This window comes from Eleutherodactylus coqui, chromosome 5 (assembly GCF_035609145.1).
Source record: "Eleutherodactylus coqui strain aEleCoq1 chromosome 5, aEleCoq1.hap1, whole genome shotgun sequence".
Taxonomy (NCBI): Eukaryota; Metazoa; Chordata; class Amphibia; order Anura; family Eleutherodactylidae; genus Eleutherodactylus; species Eleutherodactylus coqui.
In genome coordinates, this window is record NC_089841.1 from 215,249,049 (window position 1) to 215,268,279 (window position 19,231).

General features: G+C 43.1%; 1 protein-coding gene and 1 non-coding gene across 3 annotated transcripts in view; both read right to left on the reverse strand.

Moving 5' to 3' along the window:
* Positions 1-293: 293 nt before the first annotated feature.
* Positions 294-19,231, reverse strand: part of CFAP95 (cilia and flagella associated protein 95) — a 31,745-nt gene continuing 12,807 nt past the window's right edge. The window contains exons 3-6 of one of the 2 annotated variants that reach the window (XM_066602003.1): positions 18,667-18,788; positions 13,212-13,277; positions 4,854-4,920; positions 294-710 (exon numbers count right to left, since the gene is read on the reverse strand). In XM_066602003.1, coding sequence (XP_066458100.1) covers positions 528-710; positions 4,854-4,920; positions 13,212-13,277; positions 18,667-18,788 — 438 coding nt within the window. In that variant the 3' untranslated portion in view covers positions 294-527. The remainder of the gene's footprint in view (positions 711-4,853; positions 4,921-13,211; positions 13,278-18,666; positions 18,789-19,231) is intronic. The other variant, XM_066602004.1, reaches the window with a different exon arrangement.
* TRNAQ-UUG (transfer RNA glutamine (anticodon UUG)) lies at positions 8,071-8,142 on the reverse strand. The gene has a single exon. It is a non-coding gene; the product is annotated as a tRNA-Gln (tRNA).

A 19,231-nucleotide genomic window follows, 5' to 3' on the forward strand; every position in this document is an offset into this window, starting at 1 on the left:
CCAAGTGGCAGACCCCGGCTGATTAACTATTGATGACCTATCCTGATGATAAGTAATCAATAGTATTTCCCTGGAAAACCCCTTTAATTGGTATTTTATTCATTTTAATCCCTCTTATTTCTCTACTTGGAGTCCAGTGGGCGGCCCTATCAGTTATTAATAGCTTTATAGATTTCTAGGCATTTATTGATGGCGGCTAAACCATACTGATCCTCTGATCTTCAAAAAAGGGAGCTTCAATAATAAACTTACATGTCCAGAAAAACATGGGCAAACTGAATGCTGAAAGGCTTCCAAATAATGTTCATTTAATAAGAATCATGTGACTGCTGAGGCTAATCAGTCTCATTTATTCTTAATTGCTGATACATCTATATCTGCAGACTAAGTTAAATAAAGTTACAGGTAGACATTTGTATGCTAAATTTTAATATTAGAAAAACGTAGTAATAGTGTGAATTTTTTGTGAAGTCGATGTATAACGAAATCATCTGGGTTAATACAGTACTTATAAATATATTTTATTTTCATAGATGTGGTGTGATGGGACAGGTTGGTTTGAACATCCTTTGTCTCAACGCCTTATTGCCATATATGCCACTTTCATCTTGCCAGGTGTTTCTTCCACGCCTCCGGTAGTCTGCTGTGTCCGTAAATTGGGAATGACAGTTCTTGAAGGCAGTAGAATAGTCTGGAACTTCTGGAACTTTCTGTATTTCAAAACAGAATATAGACAAACTCTTTATTAGACGGCACCATGTTTACTCTACATTGTATCAGTAAATGTATTCTTATAATGTGTAGTTGGAAATATACAGAAGGTTTCAGACTGATAGATTGAAACTTGCTAGTTCTGGACTGTCCACACACATCCCTCTATTACAGTATTACGTGTTGAGGGTTACTAATTAATTACTATGTTAGACATATACACATATGAAGAAGCAGCCCGGAAAATCTATGAGAACCTTTCCTACAAGGAAAACAGATATGAAAAATAGAGTTGTTGTGTGTAGTAAGACTATTGGCCAAAAACCCACTCAAACTAGCGATTTGACTTTTACCCCTGTGTAAAGGTACCCGTAAGCTGCATTTAGATAGAATGTATTGTTACAAAAATCGTCCAAAAGTTTAAATGCAAGCCAACGAAGGAACGAGAATTGTGCGCTTCTCGTTCGTTGTTCTGTTTCAGCCGGAGAAAAATCCTCGTTGTTTTCTTGTTGCTTTTATACTCTTCCCATTCGGCGTTTCACGTAGGAATGTGAAGCACTGAACGAGAGGTTCATGATTCCCAATAATGATTTGCCTATCTCAACAGTCTGCACGAGCGCGAACATGCTGGTGATGACATCATCAACTCGTTGACTTGGACCAGAATCGGGAGGTTCTCATTTGGTGTAAAGGGGCCATTATACTTAGATGTAGACTATTTCTGTTAAATATTAACTTTTCTCCTATGCAAACTATGCGAATCAAAGTTTGACAGCTTTCAAGTACGAGGTGTATCAGGCCTGAACGTTCCTCCTAATGCTTGATCAGTCAACAATAGGGACAAGTGAAAGGACTAACAATCCGCTGACGAACGCTCGTTTGTTGGCTGAACATTCAGTTTCAGCAAACCTGAAAATCCTTGCTGATTGGCTCTTCCTCTCCACATATGAACTAGGAGATGTACAGCCAACCTATGGAAACAAACGATCTTAATTACGATTGTTTGCACCCATAAGCTGAATCGAGGCCTGTGTGCCAATCATCATGCATGTCGATTGTCATTTGTTATATCGGCCCAAGAATTCAGGTCATGTAAAAGGATCCTTAAACTCGCAATTTTCGGACGGCGTTTTCGCGGCAAAATCATCGCGATATAACACTAGTTTGAATAAGGCCTCACACTGATAGAGGGAGGGGCCTTCTGTGGAAAGCCAATCATATATTGATGGCAGCAAGCAACACTTTGAAAAAGGTTGGGCATCAGATTAGAAGTTTCAAGTCTAGAAGCTCCAGGAAAAGAAGAATTTTTTCCGGTCACCCCTGTTACTATATATTATATATATGATATTACGTAAATGTGAAAAAATAATGTGAGGACAAGTTTAGTTCCAAACTTCTGAGAAGTTCTGCATACATTATAGTTGAATGAATATGGCTGATGTATTTGCTGAAATCGATCAGCTCTAATCCCATTTTTCTAATTTATCTTCCTACAAACCGTGCTACATACAAATGATGAATATAGGCATAAATATGAGCGGAGGCGATCATCAACTATCCTTGTCTGAATGTCACATAGTAATTCATTGTCGCTAACAAATCACTACCCTATTATTTAGAAATATGCTTGAATGTTGCAAGAATAATCTTGGTTGGGCTGAATATATGGCCGGGGTGTTAAAGCGCTAAAGCTAGAAAATACAGAATAATTACCCAGAGAGGATGGATAGCTCTGAGGAATACTTTATTAGGGTTTATTTATAGTGGCTTGTCTAATGAGCTAAAATATGAGATCCGAGTCCAGCAGTCTGTGTGGTCCAGACCTTGCACAGTCAGTCCTTGTGTGCGGACTCCGTGCATATACACATTGTGATGTTTTCTGGAAGGAAGATAACGGCCTGGGAGTTGCTAGGAAATAAGACGAATAGCAATCTGTAAGGACACTTTCATATAGCAGTGTTCTGGTCAGTATTCTGCATCAGTATTAGCAAGCCAAAGCTAGGAGCAGGTCCAAAACACAGAAGAGATGTCAAAATTTTTATTATACACCGACGTGCCAAAAGTCATGGGATAGCAGATTTTAAATTCATTATGAAGTGATATTACCTCAATAAATGGCTTGGGAGTGTCTATACCCGTATAAGAGTGAGGTTGAATACTGGCCAGCGTGTTTATGGCATAATGATGTGAATTATCGAAATTTGAATGAGGCATGATAGTGGGTGCCAGATGCGTGGGGAATTCCATTTCTAAAGTTGTACGAATATTTAACTTTCCTCAATCCACAGTGTCACATGTGTCCCGGGAAATCGTCATAGAAGGCATTACCACCCACAGTGGTCAGCACAGTGGCCGCCCACGGGTGCTTAATGTTCATGACTGTTGGCATCTACTAGAGTTGCCTATGCGAACAGAAAAGCGACTCAGTCAGAAATTACATCTACATTCAACGCAAGAGGCTCCACATGCATATCCTTAAGGTTAGTGTAGTGTTCTTTAGTTTCCATGGGATATGGGAGCAGAAGACCCACCAGAGTACCTTTGTTAACACCACAACACCAGACACATCGTCTCTCCTGGTTTGGTGAGGTTGCTAGAAGACAGTCAACATGTGCCGTTGTCCAATGAGTCACAGGACCAATTGTTTTGGGCTAATATTAGGGTTTGCCTGTGGTGCTCATGGACCTCAGTTGTTAACAGGCACTGAGCAGGCTGGTGGTGGTTCCATACTGGTGTGTGGTGTGTTCTCATGGCATAGGCTGGTTCCACTTAAACACGTCACTGACTGGTACCCACTACGTTTCACTGCTTGATGACCATTTGTAGCTCTTCATGCACTTCATGTACTCTCACAATTATGGGGCATCCCAGCAGGATAATGCAGCATGCCATTGGGCTAAAGTTGTCCAGAATTGGTTTGAGGAACATTCAGAAGAGTCCCTACGAATAAGTATGGCATGCAGGTTTGCCCAGCATGAGCTCAATCAAATATTTATGGGATGTGGTGGATAGGCCTATAGAGATTTTGCACCCACAAATACTATCAAGATGTGGGTGACTATCCAGATGGCATGGCTTAACATCCCTCCAGACAGCTTCCATCCACTTGCAGAATCAATGCCAGGTTGAGTTGCTGCACTTAGCCACGTCAGAGAGGGTCTTACATGATATTAGTTCCTGTCACACGACTTTTACAACATCAATGTAAATTTTCTCTGACCAGGGCCCATTTCGGGTTTTGACTTGGAAAGGGGTAGGTACTGATCCTCCTAAAAGAGACTCTGTGTGAAAATAAGTCTTTATTCACACACTATGCTCCATGGGAAAGTATTTAAATTAGCTCATGTTTGCCAAACCAAAGACTATTTCAAACGGAAGAGTGACCCAGCTGCAGACAGCTGTTTTGAGGTTCACAAGTAGGTCTGTTCAATAAGTTCTAGTACCCCACAAAGATGTGTCTTAGGCATCTCATCCAGCTAACCAGTACCCTGCTCTGTACTGAAGAGGGGCAAGAACCCCAAAACAGCTATCCACAGATATTCATTAGAGATAAAACTGTACTGTTTCTTTATCTTGGGCTTTGTAGGACCTGAAGCTCTTCTTACAAGAAACCAGGAGATTGCTACATTTTACTAAGATTTTCCAACATGTTAGAAGAGCTCTCTCTGCAATACACTATGGTTTCCATACCTTAGGCTACATTCACACAGGCGAGCGAGATAGGGGGCCAAGAAACTCAACCTGATATCACACTTATTAATGTACATTTTACCTGGGAATGCGAGACATTCTTAAGCAAAACTCCTCGCATCGCTTCTGTGAAAGTCCGATCCTCTATCGCACGTATTTCTCGCGATCACAAGTGTTTCCCATTGATTTCCCATTGATTTGATTTGCTCGTCATTAAGGTCCCATTGAAAACAATGGGCAATGCATTCTCAGGAACGCGAAAAGATAAGACAAGCAGCGATTTTATACCTTGCAGCAGTGCTGTGAGGGAAAACATTAATTATGTGTATGACTCTACTCAAAAGAATATAATTCATATTTGCGCGTCTCGTGCTCGGGTGCATGTAGCCTCACTCAACCATTTCTGCATACAAATACGTGAAGATTATTATTTAAAAACCAATGGTACTTACAGGAGCTGTAGTACGCACATAGTGAAAAGGGGCCACAAAGTCAACACCATAGGTTGTATCTAGATACCTAGAAGAGAAGCAGAGTGAAAATGAGTGAGGTAATCCAGTACAAAAATATATCATATTTTCATGTCTGGAAACCATATAGTTTAACAGTAGATCTCCAAGCACCGAGCGAGGACAAAATATTCTAGCATTTTTATATAGATGTGTTCTGTGAATATTCTCTAAACTATTATTACTATTACTATAGTGCAGTTACCATAGTTTGCACAGATGAAGACTACTAAATAGAGATGAGCGAGCGTACTCGGTAAGGACAGATACTCGTGAGAGTATCGTCCTTACCGAGTACCTGCCTGCTCACCCGCAAAGATTCGGATGCCAGCGGGGGGAGAGCAGGGGGAACGGGAGGGAGATCTCTCTCTCTCTCCACCCCGCTCCCTCCTGCTCACTCCCGCAACACAACACTCACCCCCGCCGGCACCCAAATCTGTGCGGGCGAGCAGGCAGGTACTCGGTAAGGATGATACTCGCTCAAGTATCTGTCCTTACCGAGTACGCTCGCTCATCTCTACTACTAAACCATCTTGCTTAGGGATGGCAGTTCATTGGATACCTGCATCACATGACCTAGTCATATTTAACACAGGCACAGTGTAACTATCGACCATTTTGCAGATGAGCACAGGATAAAGAAGCTGCATCACGTTTATATGCCTATATATTACATATGGTCTGTTTTTAGGGAGATATATTCTACAGAGGATATATTGCTGCTAGTGGTAATGTTTGTATACCAGCAGAGAACTTAAATGGCGTTGTATTAGAGGAAGCAGAGAAAGAAGCTGCATCATGTTTATATGCCTATGCAAAACATGGTCTGTACATTGGGAGACGTATATTTCTGTTTCGGTCACCCATACATTGCAGCAAAGCAGACAGACAAACTACGCTTTAGTATGGAAATATTGTAGCTTTCTTTGTGGCCTCAGACCTTGTGCAAACTCGCGAGTCCAGTCACTAAGAATTATTTGCAGGCCTTATGCAGCTAGCAGTGGGGTGAGGGGAATTAAATTACGCTGCGCAGAACAGGGACAGTTGACAAAGATACAAGCTACGCTCTGTGGCCTTCTGTTCTCACGTGTTGTGCCACCCACACCTCCTATCCGCATAGGATAATTTGTTTGTAGCTTTACAACTGTTCCTTGGAGAAGGTCTGTGCTTGGGTGTTCTGTTCACCCAGTTAAATGTGTCCTTTGAAAATTTATGCCAGGAGAAAAACAAAGTTAAAAAGAATCCCGCATTCTGGGTATGTGTTGAAAGAGACAGGGTGAAAGTAATAGAGAGAACTTACTTCATTGAGGTGTAAACTTACATAATATGCTTTTGCATATATTTTGAGAAAACTCTCGCCTCACTGTGCGAGAAAAAAAACAGAATGACCCCGGGATATCGACAGTCTTTTCAATAGGGCCAACGGCAGCAGTGCTAGCCCTATTGAAAAGATATGGAGCATACCGCGGACTTCTGCCACCGCTGTCACAGCAGTGGCAGGAGTTTCCTTCATCCCTGCGGGGACTGGATACTGGCTGTCACACACGTCCGGCTTCCTCCTGAGCCCCACCATCCATATACAGTAAATGTACGGCATTTCGTAGGAACCCTTTCCAACCCATGAAACAAATATATATGTAATGGAATGTTACGGGGTTAGTAAAGATTTTCAATTTCCATAAATTAGGGCATAATATATTCAAGTTGAAAAAGGCTTTAATATTTTGATACAGTGTTGTGTTAGAAAAGGGAAAGAGTTAAAAAAAAATCTGTAACTATTTCCCTTAATTACATCTATAAATATAGAAAAGTCTGTGTAATTTGTAACGGAGAATGAAAATTGTACATTTATATTGTCTTATTATTAATCTGTCTTGCCCATAAATCTTTTCTTGGAGACTCGGCGCTAATTAATTTTAATACGTATAATGAGGGTTTTTTTATGATAAGCGCTCTAAGAATAATTAGACAAATATAATTTACTATCATTATGATTAATTGAATAATTATTTCTAGTTGCTATTGTTTTATCCCAAAAATATTAAGATAATAAAAGATTTTAATAGCATTAACCTATCCAATAAAATATTCTTAGATTAATTCCAACAGCGATTATAACCAACCTACTTCGCTGGCTCTTCTGAGCTAATCATCTCATCATTTCACCACCTACAGTATATTCCCACTAAGTTAGCTGTAATGAAGAGATACCTGAGAAATCACATATGGCTGCAGTCATGGAGGTCATGATCATAAAAATAACTCAATTTCCTTTATTATCAGAAAATGGAAACAAATGTATCAGTTTCAGCAAATAAAGTTTGTTCTTTGTTTAGTGAAAAGCGACACAATTTTCCAATTACTACGTGTGCATGATTTTCAAGATCTCTGCTTGCAGTCACTGAATTCATAGAATCATAGAATGGTAGAGTTGGAAAGGACCTCCATCGTCATCAGCTCCAACCTCTTTCTCAGTGCAGGATCACTAAATTATCCCAGACCGTTATTTGTCCAGCCTTTGTTTGAAGACTTCTATTGAAGGAGAACTCACCACCTCCCGTGGTAACCTGTTCCACTCATTGATCACCCTCACTGTCAGAAAGTTTTTCCAATATCTAATTTGTGTCTCCTCCCTTTCAGTTTCATCCCATTGCTTCTAGTCTTTCCTTGTACAAATGAGAATAAGGCTGATCCCTCTGCACTGTGACAGCCCTTCAGATATTTGTAGACAGGTGTTAAGTCTCCTCTCAGCCTTCTTTTTTGCAAGCTAAACATGCCCAGATCCTTTAACTGTTCCTCATAGGACATGGTTCGCAGACCGCACACCATCTTGGTAACTCTTCTCTGAACGTGCTCCACTTTGTCTATGTCTTTTTTAAAGTGGGGTGCCCAGAACTGGACACAGTATTCCAGATGAGGTCTAACTAAGGAAGAGTATAGGGGGATATTTACCTCTTACATTTACCTCAAAATGAATGGGATATCGCAGTGCTGTGGCCCCTTCACAGTTGTTTCTTACATAGTAGCGCCCTAAGTTAAATGCTGTGCAAGAAACTGAAGCATGGCCTTGTCAATAGCACTAAATGATGGGAAAAGCCCTTTACTATTAGGATTATTGCCTAAATTGTTCTATTTGCTAAGAAGGTGTTATAAAGAAAAAAGGTCCCACCGAGAGTCGAACTCGGATTGCTGGATTCAAAGTCCAGAGTGCTAACCATTACACCATGGAACCTCCTATAGCTAGTAAAATGTATTGTAGTATTTACTAACCTTGTCTAATGACGTATTTGTATCCCTAACCCAATATTAGGCGGAGTACAAAAGTACAAGCCTGAAATAATTACAGATGTGAACATACCTGCTGCTGGTAGTATGGATACTTGAAAAAAGTGAGGACATGTTAGTTATGTTGTATTCTAAACTTAAAGGGATCATCCAGCCTTTTAAAATTGATCCTCAGAATAGGCTACCAATATCTGATCCCGCATGTGGCGGCAGCAGGGCACTTGTCCCACGGGTCTTCTCCAATCATGCCTGGCACCTGTTAGACTTTCTCCAGAATGTGATTGCTCTCAGTAAGAGAAACCAAGTAATCTTGTAGATATGATACCTTTTAACGGCTAACAAAAATACATGATGTTACAGGGAGCTTTTGAATCTACTCAGGGTCATTCTTTAGGCTAAATTAAATAGATCTGAAGAAGCATAAATATATACATATACATGTGAAAAGACACAGACATGGTGTGATTAATTTGCACTTAGAAAAATACAACAACAGGATGAGCAGAGCAGTAAATACTTAATTATTTTACTGATAAGGGCTGTGAAAGTTTTATGGTCTCTAAATTGGTCTTAGGGGGTCACCAGGCCAGTGAGTTATCTCTGCTCCAGATTTCTCATATTCTCCACTGATGCAAAAAGCCCCCTCCGAGGTTTATTCCGTTATTGAGAGTATCAATGATGGTTATAAACTTGCACTCCCAAATTCTTCTGTGACATTGAGACTTGAAATTGCCTTTAAATATAATCATTTTCATATTTCTATGTTGTGTGTGTTACTAGAAAAATGCTCCGCTACAGGTAATTCTGTCTTTTTTTCTTAAATTGTATGATGTGAGATCTCATCCACGCTTTTAGTTTTTGTCCTGTTTCTCCAACATAAAGGCCCCAACAGGATATTTACTGCACAGGATCACACAACATTGGATGTGGAACATGTGAATGTCCCAGGGAACTTATAGTCCTGTTGTGTGTTAAGAATTTGTATCCTTACATTGTCAGTAGATGTGAGCAGGACTTACAGCTCCTTACATTACAGGGATAAGTTCCTTTTTGTGTGTCGGAGGGTAATGCACTCCTGATTATAAAGTTCCTCAAATTTGTAGGTTACCTGTAACACAGAAAGGGAGGGTCCGGGAATATGGCTTTCAGACGGCCATCCTTGTGTAGGGTGTGATGGAGTTTCTTTGTGGTTTTCCTTAGTACCTCTAGCGGTGAATTGTAGGTCACTACTAGAGGTACATGACCGTTTTCTTCCTTTTCTGTATATTGGAGTAGTTCTGGTTATCCTGATGACTCTGGGGATTTGGTCATCAGGGCTACTCAATGATTTGGTAGACCTTATTAAAATATGTCCCTTTAAGATAGTATAAATGTTCCTCTGTGTCTGTTAGGTTGGAGCAGATCTGGTTATATGTGATGGCCTGGCTGTAGACGATGAACTTTTTGATGTGTTTAGGATGGGAACTGTCCCATCTAAGGTATGTGGGCCGGTCAATCGGTTTTCGGTATAGGGATGTCTGTATTGAGTTGTTTGAAATTTTTATGGAGGTGTCCAAAAATTTGATTTCTGTAAATGAGAAGTTTAATGTCAGGTGGGGTGAAATACGTTTAAACGCTCATGGAATTTGTTATTAGTTCTTGTTTGGGGTTGGTCCAGATCATTATGATATCATCAATGTAGCGTAAGTAGGCCAATGGTTTACTGGAGCAGGAGGCCAGAAAGTCACTCTCCAGTTTTGCCCTGAAAAGGTTGGCATATTGCGGTGCCATTTTACTGCCCATGGCGGTTCCAGTGAGTTGCAGGAATATCTTTTTGCCAAAGGAAAAATAATTGTATGTCAGGATGAATTTTGTGAGTAGTAACACAGATTCAGAGGCAACCCCATTGGCTTCAAGGTGTGCCTGGCAGGGAAGTTAGTCCATCTTCATGTGGGATGTTGAACCATAAGGATTCCACATCCATAATTGCCAGGATGGTGCCATCGGGGAGGCGATCTATTGTTGACAGTTTGTTCAGTAGGTCCGTGGTGTCCTGCAAGTAACTAGTTGTATTTCTCCCCACTGGTTTGAGGACACCGTCTACCCATCCTGAAATTTTTTCAGTGAGTGTTCCCATACCTGAGATAATTGGCCTCCCTGGGTTGCCAACTTTGTGTAGTTTGAGAAGCATATAGAATACACCAACCCTGGGGTTCTCTGGTATCAAGGCCAAATATTTTGTGGAGCCCACAGACAGGCTTCTGATGACACTTCTCAATTCCCTCACATATTTTTGAGTCGGTTTGGTGTAGTATCTCCAGACTGACCCATTCTACTCCATGGGAGCTGTATTCTTTCGACAAAAAATGCCAGACGTCACCAGCACAAGGGTCTCTCTGACACAACATGCGGCAATAGCATTAAATTGGGATTCCTCATCCACAGCCCCAACCTCTCATGTGCCATGTCATACACACAAATTTCACTGAGGTCTTTTATCACAAAACAGCTTTTCACTGGGAAATATTACTATATCATATTCCACCTTAAATCTACAGTGTTGCTCTACTCATCAGGTGCCTTTCTGTGCCATTACATAATTCACATCATGCTGTACATCATAGATACATTACATTACAACATAAGTATTAACGCTGTGAAGTCTCACACTCTGCTAGGGCACCATAACTCCACTATGCTTGCATTAACATAGTTTTGTAAAGTGCACATCCCCCATGCTGGTCAAAGACTTTACACAGTCCTGGGGTAGTGAATGCACTTACATCCATCCAATATCTAGCTCGTCGAATAACGGTCTCTCTATCACGCAGGTCCTGTAACACCGATGGGGAGACTCCCTCTCCTCCTACACACTGTGGGGTCACCTCACCCCAGTTATCTGACCACTTCACTCAGTCATCAATTTGGCCCCGAATCATCAGGTCCCTTTTGGTGTCTGGCAATTTCACTCCTTGCAGCTGCCCAGCATGGGGGACACTACCTGCTGCGCTGTCTCTAGGCATGCCCTACACCACTGCAGACTTCACTGTGCTGCTTCCTGCACCTCTCACACACTGAATTCTGTGCTGCATCACAGTCCTAACATAGCTGCTGGTCCTTCTCTACTGTGTCACATGGGATTACATAGCCAATCAGAGCTCTTTTCTGGAAATTTTTCAAAATAGTCCAACTGCTCCAACCGTAAACAGGCAGTTGTTCATAGATGAGCGACTCCCTGATGACACAGGCCGATCCTCATTTGTTTTTTATGTCTGACCAAACTGTACAACGAATGATAAGCAAACAAATTATATTGTTTGGCGTTCAGTCATTTACACTGAACAATTGTCGTTCAGATTTGTAGAATCCAGTGAGAATCTGAATGATCGTTCCATGTAAAAAGGCCCTAAATGGAATAATCAAGGACAATAGGTCGTTTGGCCCTTAAGGTGCAGTTACGCACACAGATGATCGCTCAAAATTCGTCAGAAACTGACAATTCTGAGCGATCATTTGGCATAGGTGCTAATGGGCTAAATCAGCCCTTTAGTACTTCATTGCATGTATTTAGAGAACAGCGGGTGGTCTGTTTTCTAAATACATCACTATTGTTCTTCAGCGGGACAGCAGCTGAAAGAATGTTATCAGCGTTGCCTGCAGTAACTCAGCATTACTGTTATCTTATCTTCCTGAGGGACGAGGATTTCATGCTGACCTGGAGTCCGTGTTGGACGAAAAGTGCACGGTAAGTGCATGATGGGCACACATTTACACTCAATGATCATTTTGAGCGATCATCGTTTTGTGTAAAAGGGCATTTAAACTTGACTGCCTTTTGATACTAGAGGGTACTAGAGCCTCCATGCCCGCCTGTATCACATCTTGTATCCAAGCTAGAGGCGGTACAACAGGGTACTAGAGCCTCCATGCCCGCCTGTATCACATCTTGTATCCAAGCTAGAGGCGGTACAACAGGGTACTAGAGCCTCCATGCCCGCCTGTATCACACCTTGTATCCAAACTAGAGGCAGTGCAACAGGGTACTAGAGCCTCCCGTCCAGTGTTCAATTTTCCGTAAAAAATGATCCACTTGCTCCGATATTGTAATTACTTACAACGTTATATCAACGTTACAATCACACAGAGAAAGTTTCATTCAATTCCAACATTTCCCTCTAGGTGCTTGTTTTTTTGTGACAATGAGTGTATATAGCAAATACATTGTATAGGATTAGTCTTAGGATAAGCTTTAGATACATGCATGTATATGCTTGTAACACTTGTATTCTTTCCAAGTAGAGGATTCTTTTAGTATTTTGTTAGTCTTTATTTAATTAGTTTAATTAAATCAGCCATATTCCTTTTAAGGGCTTATTCACGCAAATGCATCTGGGCTGTGTATTATGCTTGCAAAATTTATACATGCAATACCCAGTGAATAGAACCCACTGATGTGAATTTTTTGCACGCGCATTTCGTTTGTGCAAAAAGAAAAGCATCATGTCCTATTTTCGGGGTATTGTGCGCAAAATAGCACATACTAAATTTAATTTCCCATTGAAATCAATGAGAGAATGCTTGCGTCTTTTATTTGTGTGTGCAAATACGCGGGGCGTGTGCGTGCACGAAATACAGTCAAATACAAACACGCAGAAATGCAAGGCCCATCGTGCAAATACATATTGCAGATGTGCATGTAAATACGCTTATGCCCATGTGAAGCCGACCTTCGTCTAGACTTTTCATCAATCAAAGCCATTCCAGGATAGGATGGTTAATAGAAGCACTTATTACATGAATGCTAGATTAAGGTCTCATGTCCACTAGAAAATGGACCGCGGATGGCCAATGATTACCTATGGGCAAATTCCGCTGCGGATTCCGCGGTGGAAATGCGCTGCGGAATCCGCAATTCCATCTAGCTAGTGGACATGAGGCCTTAGGGAAACTTACTTTCATTCAAAGGTAGATAAAAAGAAGTTGTAAAAAATGACTGTAAAATTCTAATAATAATAGCAATAATCATTTAACACTTACATTTTGTTATGATCTTTACTATGATGTGGCAAAACAGCAACAAATGCATCTGGAAGTCCAGTTTGCCTACAATGATATCAACAGTAAATATTATAGGCTTTACTATACTAGCAGTTGTACATTAATTCAGGATTGTAACTGTAATTTAGGGTGTTCTTTTTATTTTCTATGTCACTGTATAGAAAATCCTGAAAACTTGCTGGTTTCACTATAGCTACTGATCCTCATAAATGGTAAAAGGCTAACACTTCCTGTTCTGTACAGATCACTTTCCAGCAGTTATACCATTATCATCACAAGCAGGGTTTCAATAAAGGTAACACTTAAGGCCCATTTAGACACAACGATTATCGCTCAAAATTTGCTCAAAGGGCAGTTTGAGTGACAGTTTTGAGCGTTCACTTTGCATAAGCTCTTATGTAGCTAATTAGCTACTTAAGAGCTTATTAGTGTGTAAATGAAGGCTCCCTCTGAATACAAGAGACAGCTGGAGCACTGTCTTCTGTATACAGTTGCTGTGTTCTCGGAGTGCTCAGCTGGTATCCTGCTGATCGCTCCAAGCAGGGTATGCAGAAGACAGCTGGAGCTGTCTTCTGCATACTCCTGCTGTGTTCACGGAGCGTTCAGCTGGTATACAACTGAGCGCTCCGAGTGGAGTATGCAGAACACAGCTGAAGCACTGTCTTCTACATACTCCTGCCGTGTTTACGGAGCGCTCAGCTGGTAAACAGCTGAGCGCTCCGAGCGGGGTATGCTGGAACGCTGTGTTCTGCATACTTCTGCTGTGTTCTCTGAGCGGGATACCAGCTAAAACAATAGTATCAGCAGTATCCTGCTGAGAACTCAATGTGTGGTCCCAATAAGACTAATGGTTGTCTTTCAGCTAGCTGAAAGACAACTATGAGCGAATTGTCAATGAAAACTGTATGATGGCCGTGCGTTTAGACCCAACAATTCTCGCTCAAAAGACGGCTTTGAGCAAATTTTGAGCAAGAATCGTTGGATCTAATGGGACTTTATACACAGATAACAAAGGATCCACTACTGACTTTAAGTGAAGCTCACAGTTTACCTCCTCCCCCTCCTTGCACCCTAATTATCTCTGCAAAGGTCACAACATTTCCTAAAAAAAAACTCTCCCATAGAAATAAATGAGCCATCTTCAAACCTAACACATTTTGTCGCAAACATTTATAAATGTATGATATGTCCCAGCTCTCTCAAATGTTGGTGTTCCCAGAGGTGAGATCCCTGTCTATCAAACATTTATGGCCTATGCAGAAATGGGAAACCCTCTTAAATAATTTTAGACAATTTGCAAAAGAATTTCTATTAAATTTAATACATTTCAACTGGGTGTCATGAGTTGGGGGCGTCCCTGCACGCTCTTATATTATCTAATCACAACTGATGGATCAAACCACGTAGGGACACACCCACTTGGCAAGGAGAATGGCAACACCCAGTTGTTAATTTATTCATAAGTTTCTAAGAGAAATAATGACCCAACATAGAGTTTTAAGAATATATGCTCCAGAATTGTTATTTTATGGGGAGCACAAGTACAGTATTTACTAAAACAGACATATCAGGACAAGTGGCAGGTCCTCCTTACGTGTGAAAGTAATGTATCTGGTCTTGGAGTTCTTGATTTTGTTACAACTAATATAAAGCAGCCGATGGCTGAGGTGGAAAATATATAAAAAAACAACAATGAATCAAGCAGGTATTCACTTGGAGCAATGCTTTGTATGAAATGTACAGCTGCTAATTCATAAAGTCAAACTTAATTTACTCATGAAGCACCTTCATAGAATGTGCCACATTATGAGACAGGAAGTGCTGCATGGTTACATCTGTGGGGTCTACATATTTTATTTCATCATGATGTAACATATGCTATATTCTTATAATGAGTTCTATGTCTGGGGTACATACATAGCCTGTTTCCCCAAAAATAACACAGGGTCTTATATTAATTTCTGCACCAAAAGACGTGTTAGGGTTTATTTTCAGGGGATGTCTTATTTTTCCATGAACAGCAATTTACATTTATTCTTGAACAAAAACGTTAAGTTATTCAAACATAGTCATTAGAGATGAGCGAACGTGCTCGGCCCCGCCCCTTTTTCGCCCGAATACCGCGATTTTCGAGTACTTCCGTACTCGGGCGAAAAAATTCGGGGGGCGCCGTGGCGGCGCGGGGGGTTGCAGCGGGGAGTGGGGGGGAGAGGGAGAGAGAGAGGGCTCCCCCCTGTTCCCCGCTGCTACCCCCCGCACCGCCGCGCCTCTCCCCGCCCCCCGAATCTTTACGCGCGAGTACTGAAGTACTCGAAAATGGCGGTACTCGGGTGCGTAAGTACTCATTACGAGTACGTTCGCTCATCTCTAATAGTCATGTCATCACATTCTGCAACATCATCATAACTCTCCAAACCCTGAATCCCATGATTAATTTCTTATAACTCAATTTCCTTTTTCCATGTACAATAAACTACACTAAAAGAGTAGACACCCCCAAAGTAATCACATTCAGAAGACCCTACGAGACCCAAGTGCCAGGCTCTCACACATAGATCGGGAATAAAGTTTTCCTGCCATTCTTGCTGCAGTGTGTACACCGTAAAAACAAGACCTACCCAAAATTGGCAGAATTGTGTTTTCTTTCCCATTGCACTCCAATTAGAACTGCTTGAAAGTTTTCAGTAAATTATGCGGTATATTAACCCCTTGAGTGGCGGGTTTCCTACCACCCTGTCGTGCCCACCAGGGCACGTTTTTTAAAATGGTCTAATCATTGAATTTCAACTAATTTTGCAGTTGCGTCTCAAGAGCCATAACTTTTTCATTTTTCCATTGACATGGCCATATGAGGGCTTGTTTTTTGCGGGACAAGTTGTGATTTTTTAAACAGGGGGGAGGAAAAAAAGAAATGGGGAAAAAAGAAAAAAAAGGGCCATGTCATTAAGGGGTTAAATAATGTATTAACTTCCTTCTCTGGGTCATTACGACGCACACGGATACCACATGTGTGATTGTATTTTTGATTTTTTACAAAGTAAAGGGAGACAAGTGTTTTTTTATTTTTTTAATAATTTTTTAACTTTTTTTTTTTTTAATTTTTTTTAAATTTTATTTATTTTTTTGTCCCTTTAGGGGACTTCCACAGGGACCCATCAGGACCCCTGATCACATTCCGGGGGTCCGATGGTGACAGCCTTTTACATGCTGCAGTGACAGCCCTTTACATGCTGCAGTCACATAGACTGCAGCATGTAAAGGGTTAACACAGCAGAGATCGGAGGTTTTCTCTGATCTCTGCTGTAAGAGCTGGTACCTAGCTGTCCTCTCACAGCCAAGCACCAAGCTCTCCCTGCCACAGAGACCATCGGCTTGCTTCTGACAAGCCGATGGTCTCTATGGCAACTTGTAAACAAAGCAGGACATTGCCGACATGTCGGCAATATCTTCTGCTGGTTTTTCAAAGCCCTTGCACTGCTCTGTGTGGGTCTGTGCAGGCAGAGCACGCTGCTACAGCTTGTGGCATTGTGCTCTGCAGCTCCCATAGTGATACATAGCCCGGAAATCTTCCGGGCTATGTTGCTATGAGCAGTGGAGCTCGTCCCGGAACATTTCCGGGCGTGCCACTCAAGGGGTTAAAGGAGATGTCTCGAGGAAGCAGTGAATTTTTTTTTTGCCCAGTCCCCCTAATTAAACATACATTACTAATTACCCCTGTAAATTACTTTCCTAGCTGGTTTCTACTTACCGTTCCAGCGTTTCAGCAACTTATAAAACTTTTTCCCAAGATGGCCGCCAGCTCTTTTCGCATCGCTTGCTGTAGCCCGACGTGCGCGCTCCCGAGACGCTACCAGCTGTCTCCATGGCAACCAGACGCCCCGCAGCCGCCGACCGGACCCCTGGAGTGAACACCGCCGACCTGTCACCCACCGCCAGGCACAAGGTAACCGGCGCAGTCCCCCCCCCCATCACAGCCCCCCCGGCCCAGCGACAGCCCCCCCCCCGGCGCTAGTTCCCCCATCACAGCGGCAGCCCCCCCGGCCCAGCGCTAGTTCCCCCGGCGCAGCGGCAGCCCCCCCGGCCTAGCGACAGCCTCCCCCATCGAAGCGGCAGCCCCCCCGGCCTAGCGACAGCCCCCCCCATCGCAGAGGCAGCCCCCCGGCCTAGCGACAGCCTCCCCCATCGCAGCGGCAGCCCCCCCGGCCTAGCGACAGCCTCCCCCATCGCAGCGGCAGCCCCCCCGGCCTAGCGACAGCCTCCCCCATCGCAGCGGCAGCCCCCCCAGCCTAGCGGCAGCCCCCCGGCCTAGCGACAGCCCCCCCCCATCGCAGCAGCAGCCCCCCCGGCCTAGCGACAGCCCCCCCCCCATCGCAGCGGCAGCCCCCCCGGCCTAGCGACAGCCCGGCAGCCCCCCCCCCCCCCGGCGCAGCCCGGCGCAGCGGCAGCCCCCCCCGGCCCATCACTTACCGGGACAGCTGGGCGGCTTCTCCGGACAGCTCGGCAGCTCTGCACCTTCCTCTAATAGAGGAAGGTACAGAATGGCCTAGCGGCAGCCCCCCGGCCTAGCGACAGCCCCCCCCCATCGCAGCAGCAGCCCCCCCGGCCTAGCGACAGCCCCCCCCCCATCGCAGCGGCAGCCCCCCCGGCCTAGCGACAGCCCGGCAGCCCCCCCCCCCGGCGCAGCCCGGCGCAGCGGCAGCCCCCCCCGGCCCATCACTTACCGGGACAGCTGGGCGGCTTCTCCGAACAGCTCGGCAGCTCTGCACCTTCCTCTAATAGAGGAAGGTACAGAATGGCCGCTCCAGCGCGCTCCCGAGCAGTGACAGCTCGTCTGCGCATGCGCAGAAGAGCTGTAGCGGGGAGCACACTGAAGCGGCTCGTGCTGAATGGAGAAGACCGGACTGCGCAAGCGCGTCTAAAAAAGCAAGCTGCCGGCGAATTTAGACGGAACCATGGAGACGAGGACGCTAGCAACGGAGCAGGTAAGTGAATAACTTCTGTATGGCTCTTATTTAATGCACGATGTATATTACAAAGTGCATTAATATGGCCATACGGAAGTGTATAACCCCACTTTGTTTCGCGAGACCACCCCTTTAAATAACAATATTGAAAAATACGACTCGTCTCGCAATAAACAAGTCCTCAGACAGCTATGCCTATGGATAAATAAAAGTTATGATTTTTTTAAAAAGTGGAGAGAAAAAGACGAAAATAAAAAAAAAGGGTCGGTCGTTAAAGGGGTCGTCCGGTTATGTAAGAACATCTTTAACACTTCAGACTGTGGATAGTGAATGTTGAAGAATCTTGAAAGAACACTAACCCAGTGTTTCTAAGTGTTTATCATACAATACAGAAAACTAGGTAATTCCAATCCAGCTAACGCCCAGAAGTTCTAGATCTCGTTTTACCTGTAAACTATGGTGAAAGTTACCTTTTAAAGCTCAATATTTCAAGGTTGTCCTCATTGACCATTCGTTTGGGGACATCTCTGACTTCATAGTCACCTTTAAGATGAACCTGTGACAGCTGCTGTTCAGTTATGGTATTCCAGTCCTTAATGAAAGAATAGAGATTATGACCCCAAAAAATGTCTTCTATTTGAGGAAATGTGTGAGAACATATTATGGTCTGACGAGAACAAGGCTGAACCTTTTGGCCATAATTCCAAAAGATATGGTTGGCACAAAGCCAAAACTTCACGTCACCAAAGAGACCACCATGCCCACAGTGAAGATGGTGGAGGCAATATTATGTATGGGGCTGGTTTTCTGCTGCTGGAACTGGAGCTTTAGTCAAGGTGGAGGGAATTATGAACAGTTCCAAATATCAGTCCATTCTGACACAAATCCTTCAGGCCTCGGCTAAAAAGCTGAAGATGAATATTGCCTTTCAGCACAACAACAACCCAAAGCATACCAGAAAATCAACTAAATAATGGCTTCACCAGAAGAAGATGAAAGTTTTGGAATTGCCCAGACCTGAACCCCATTGAAGAT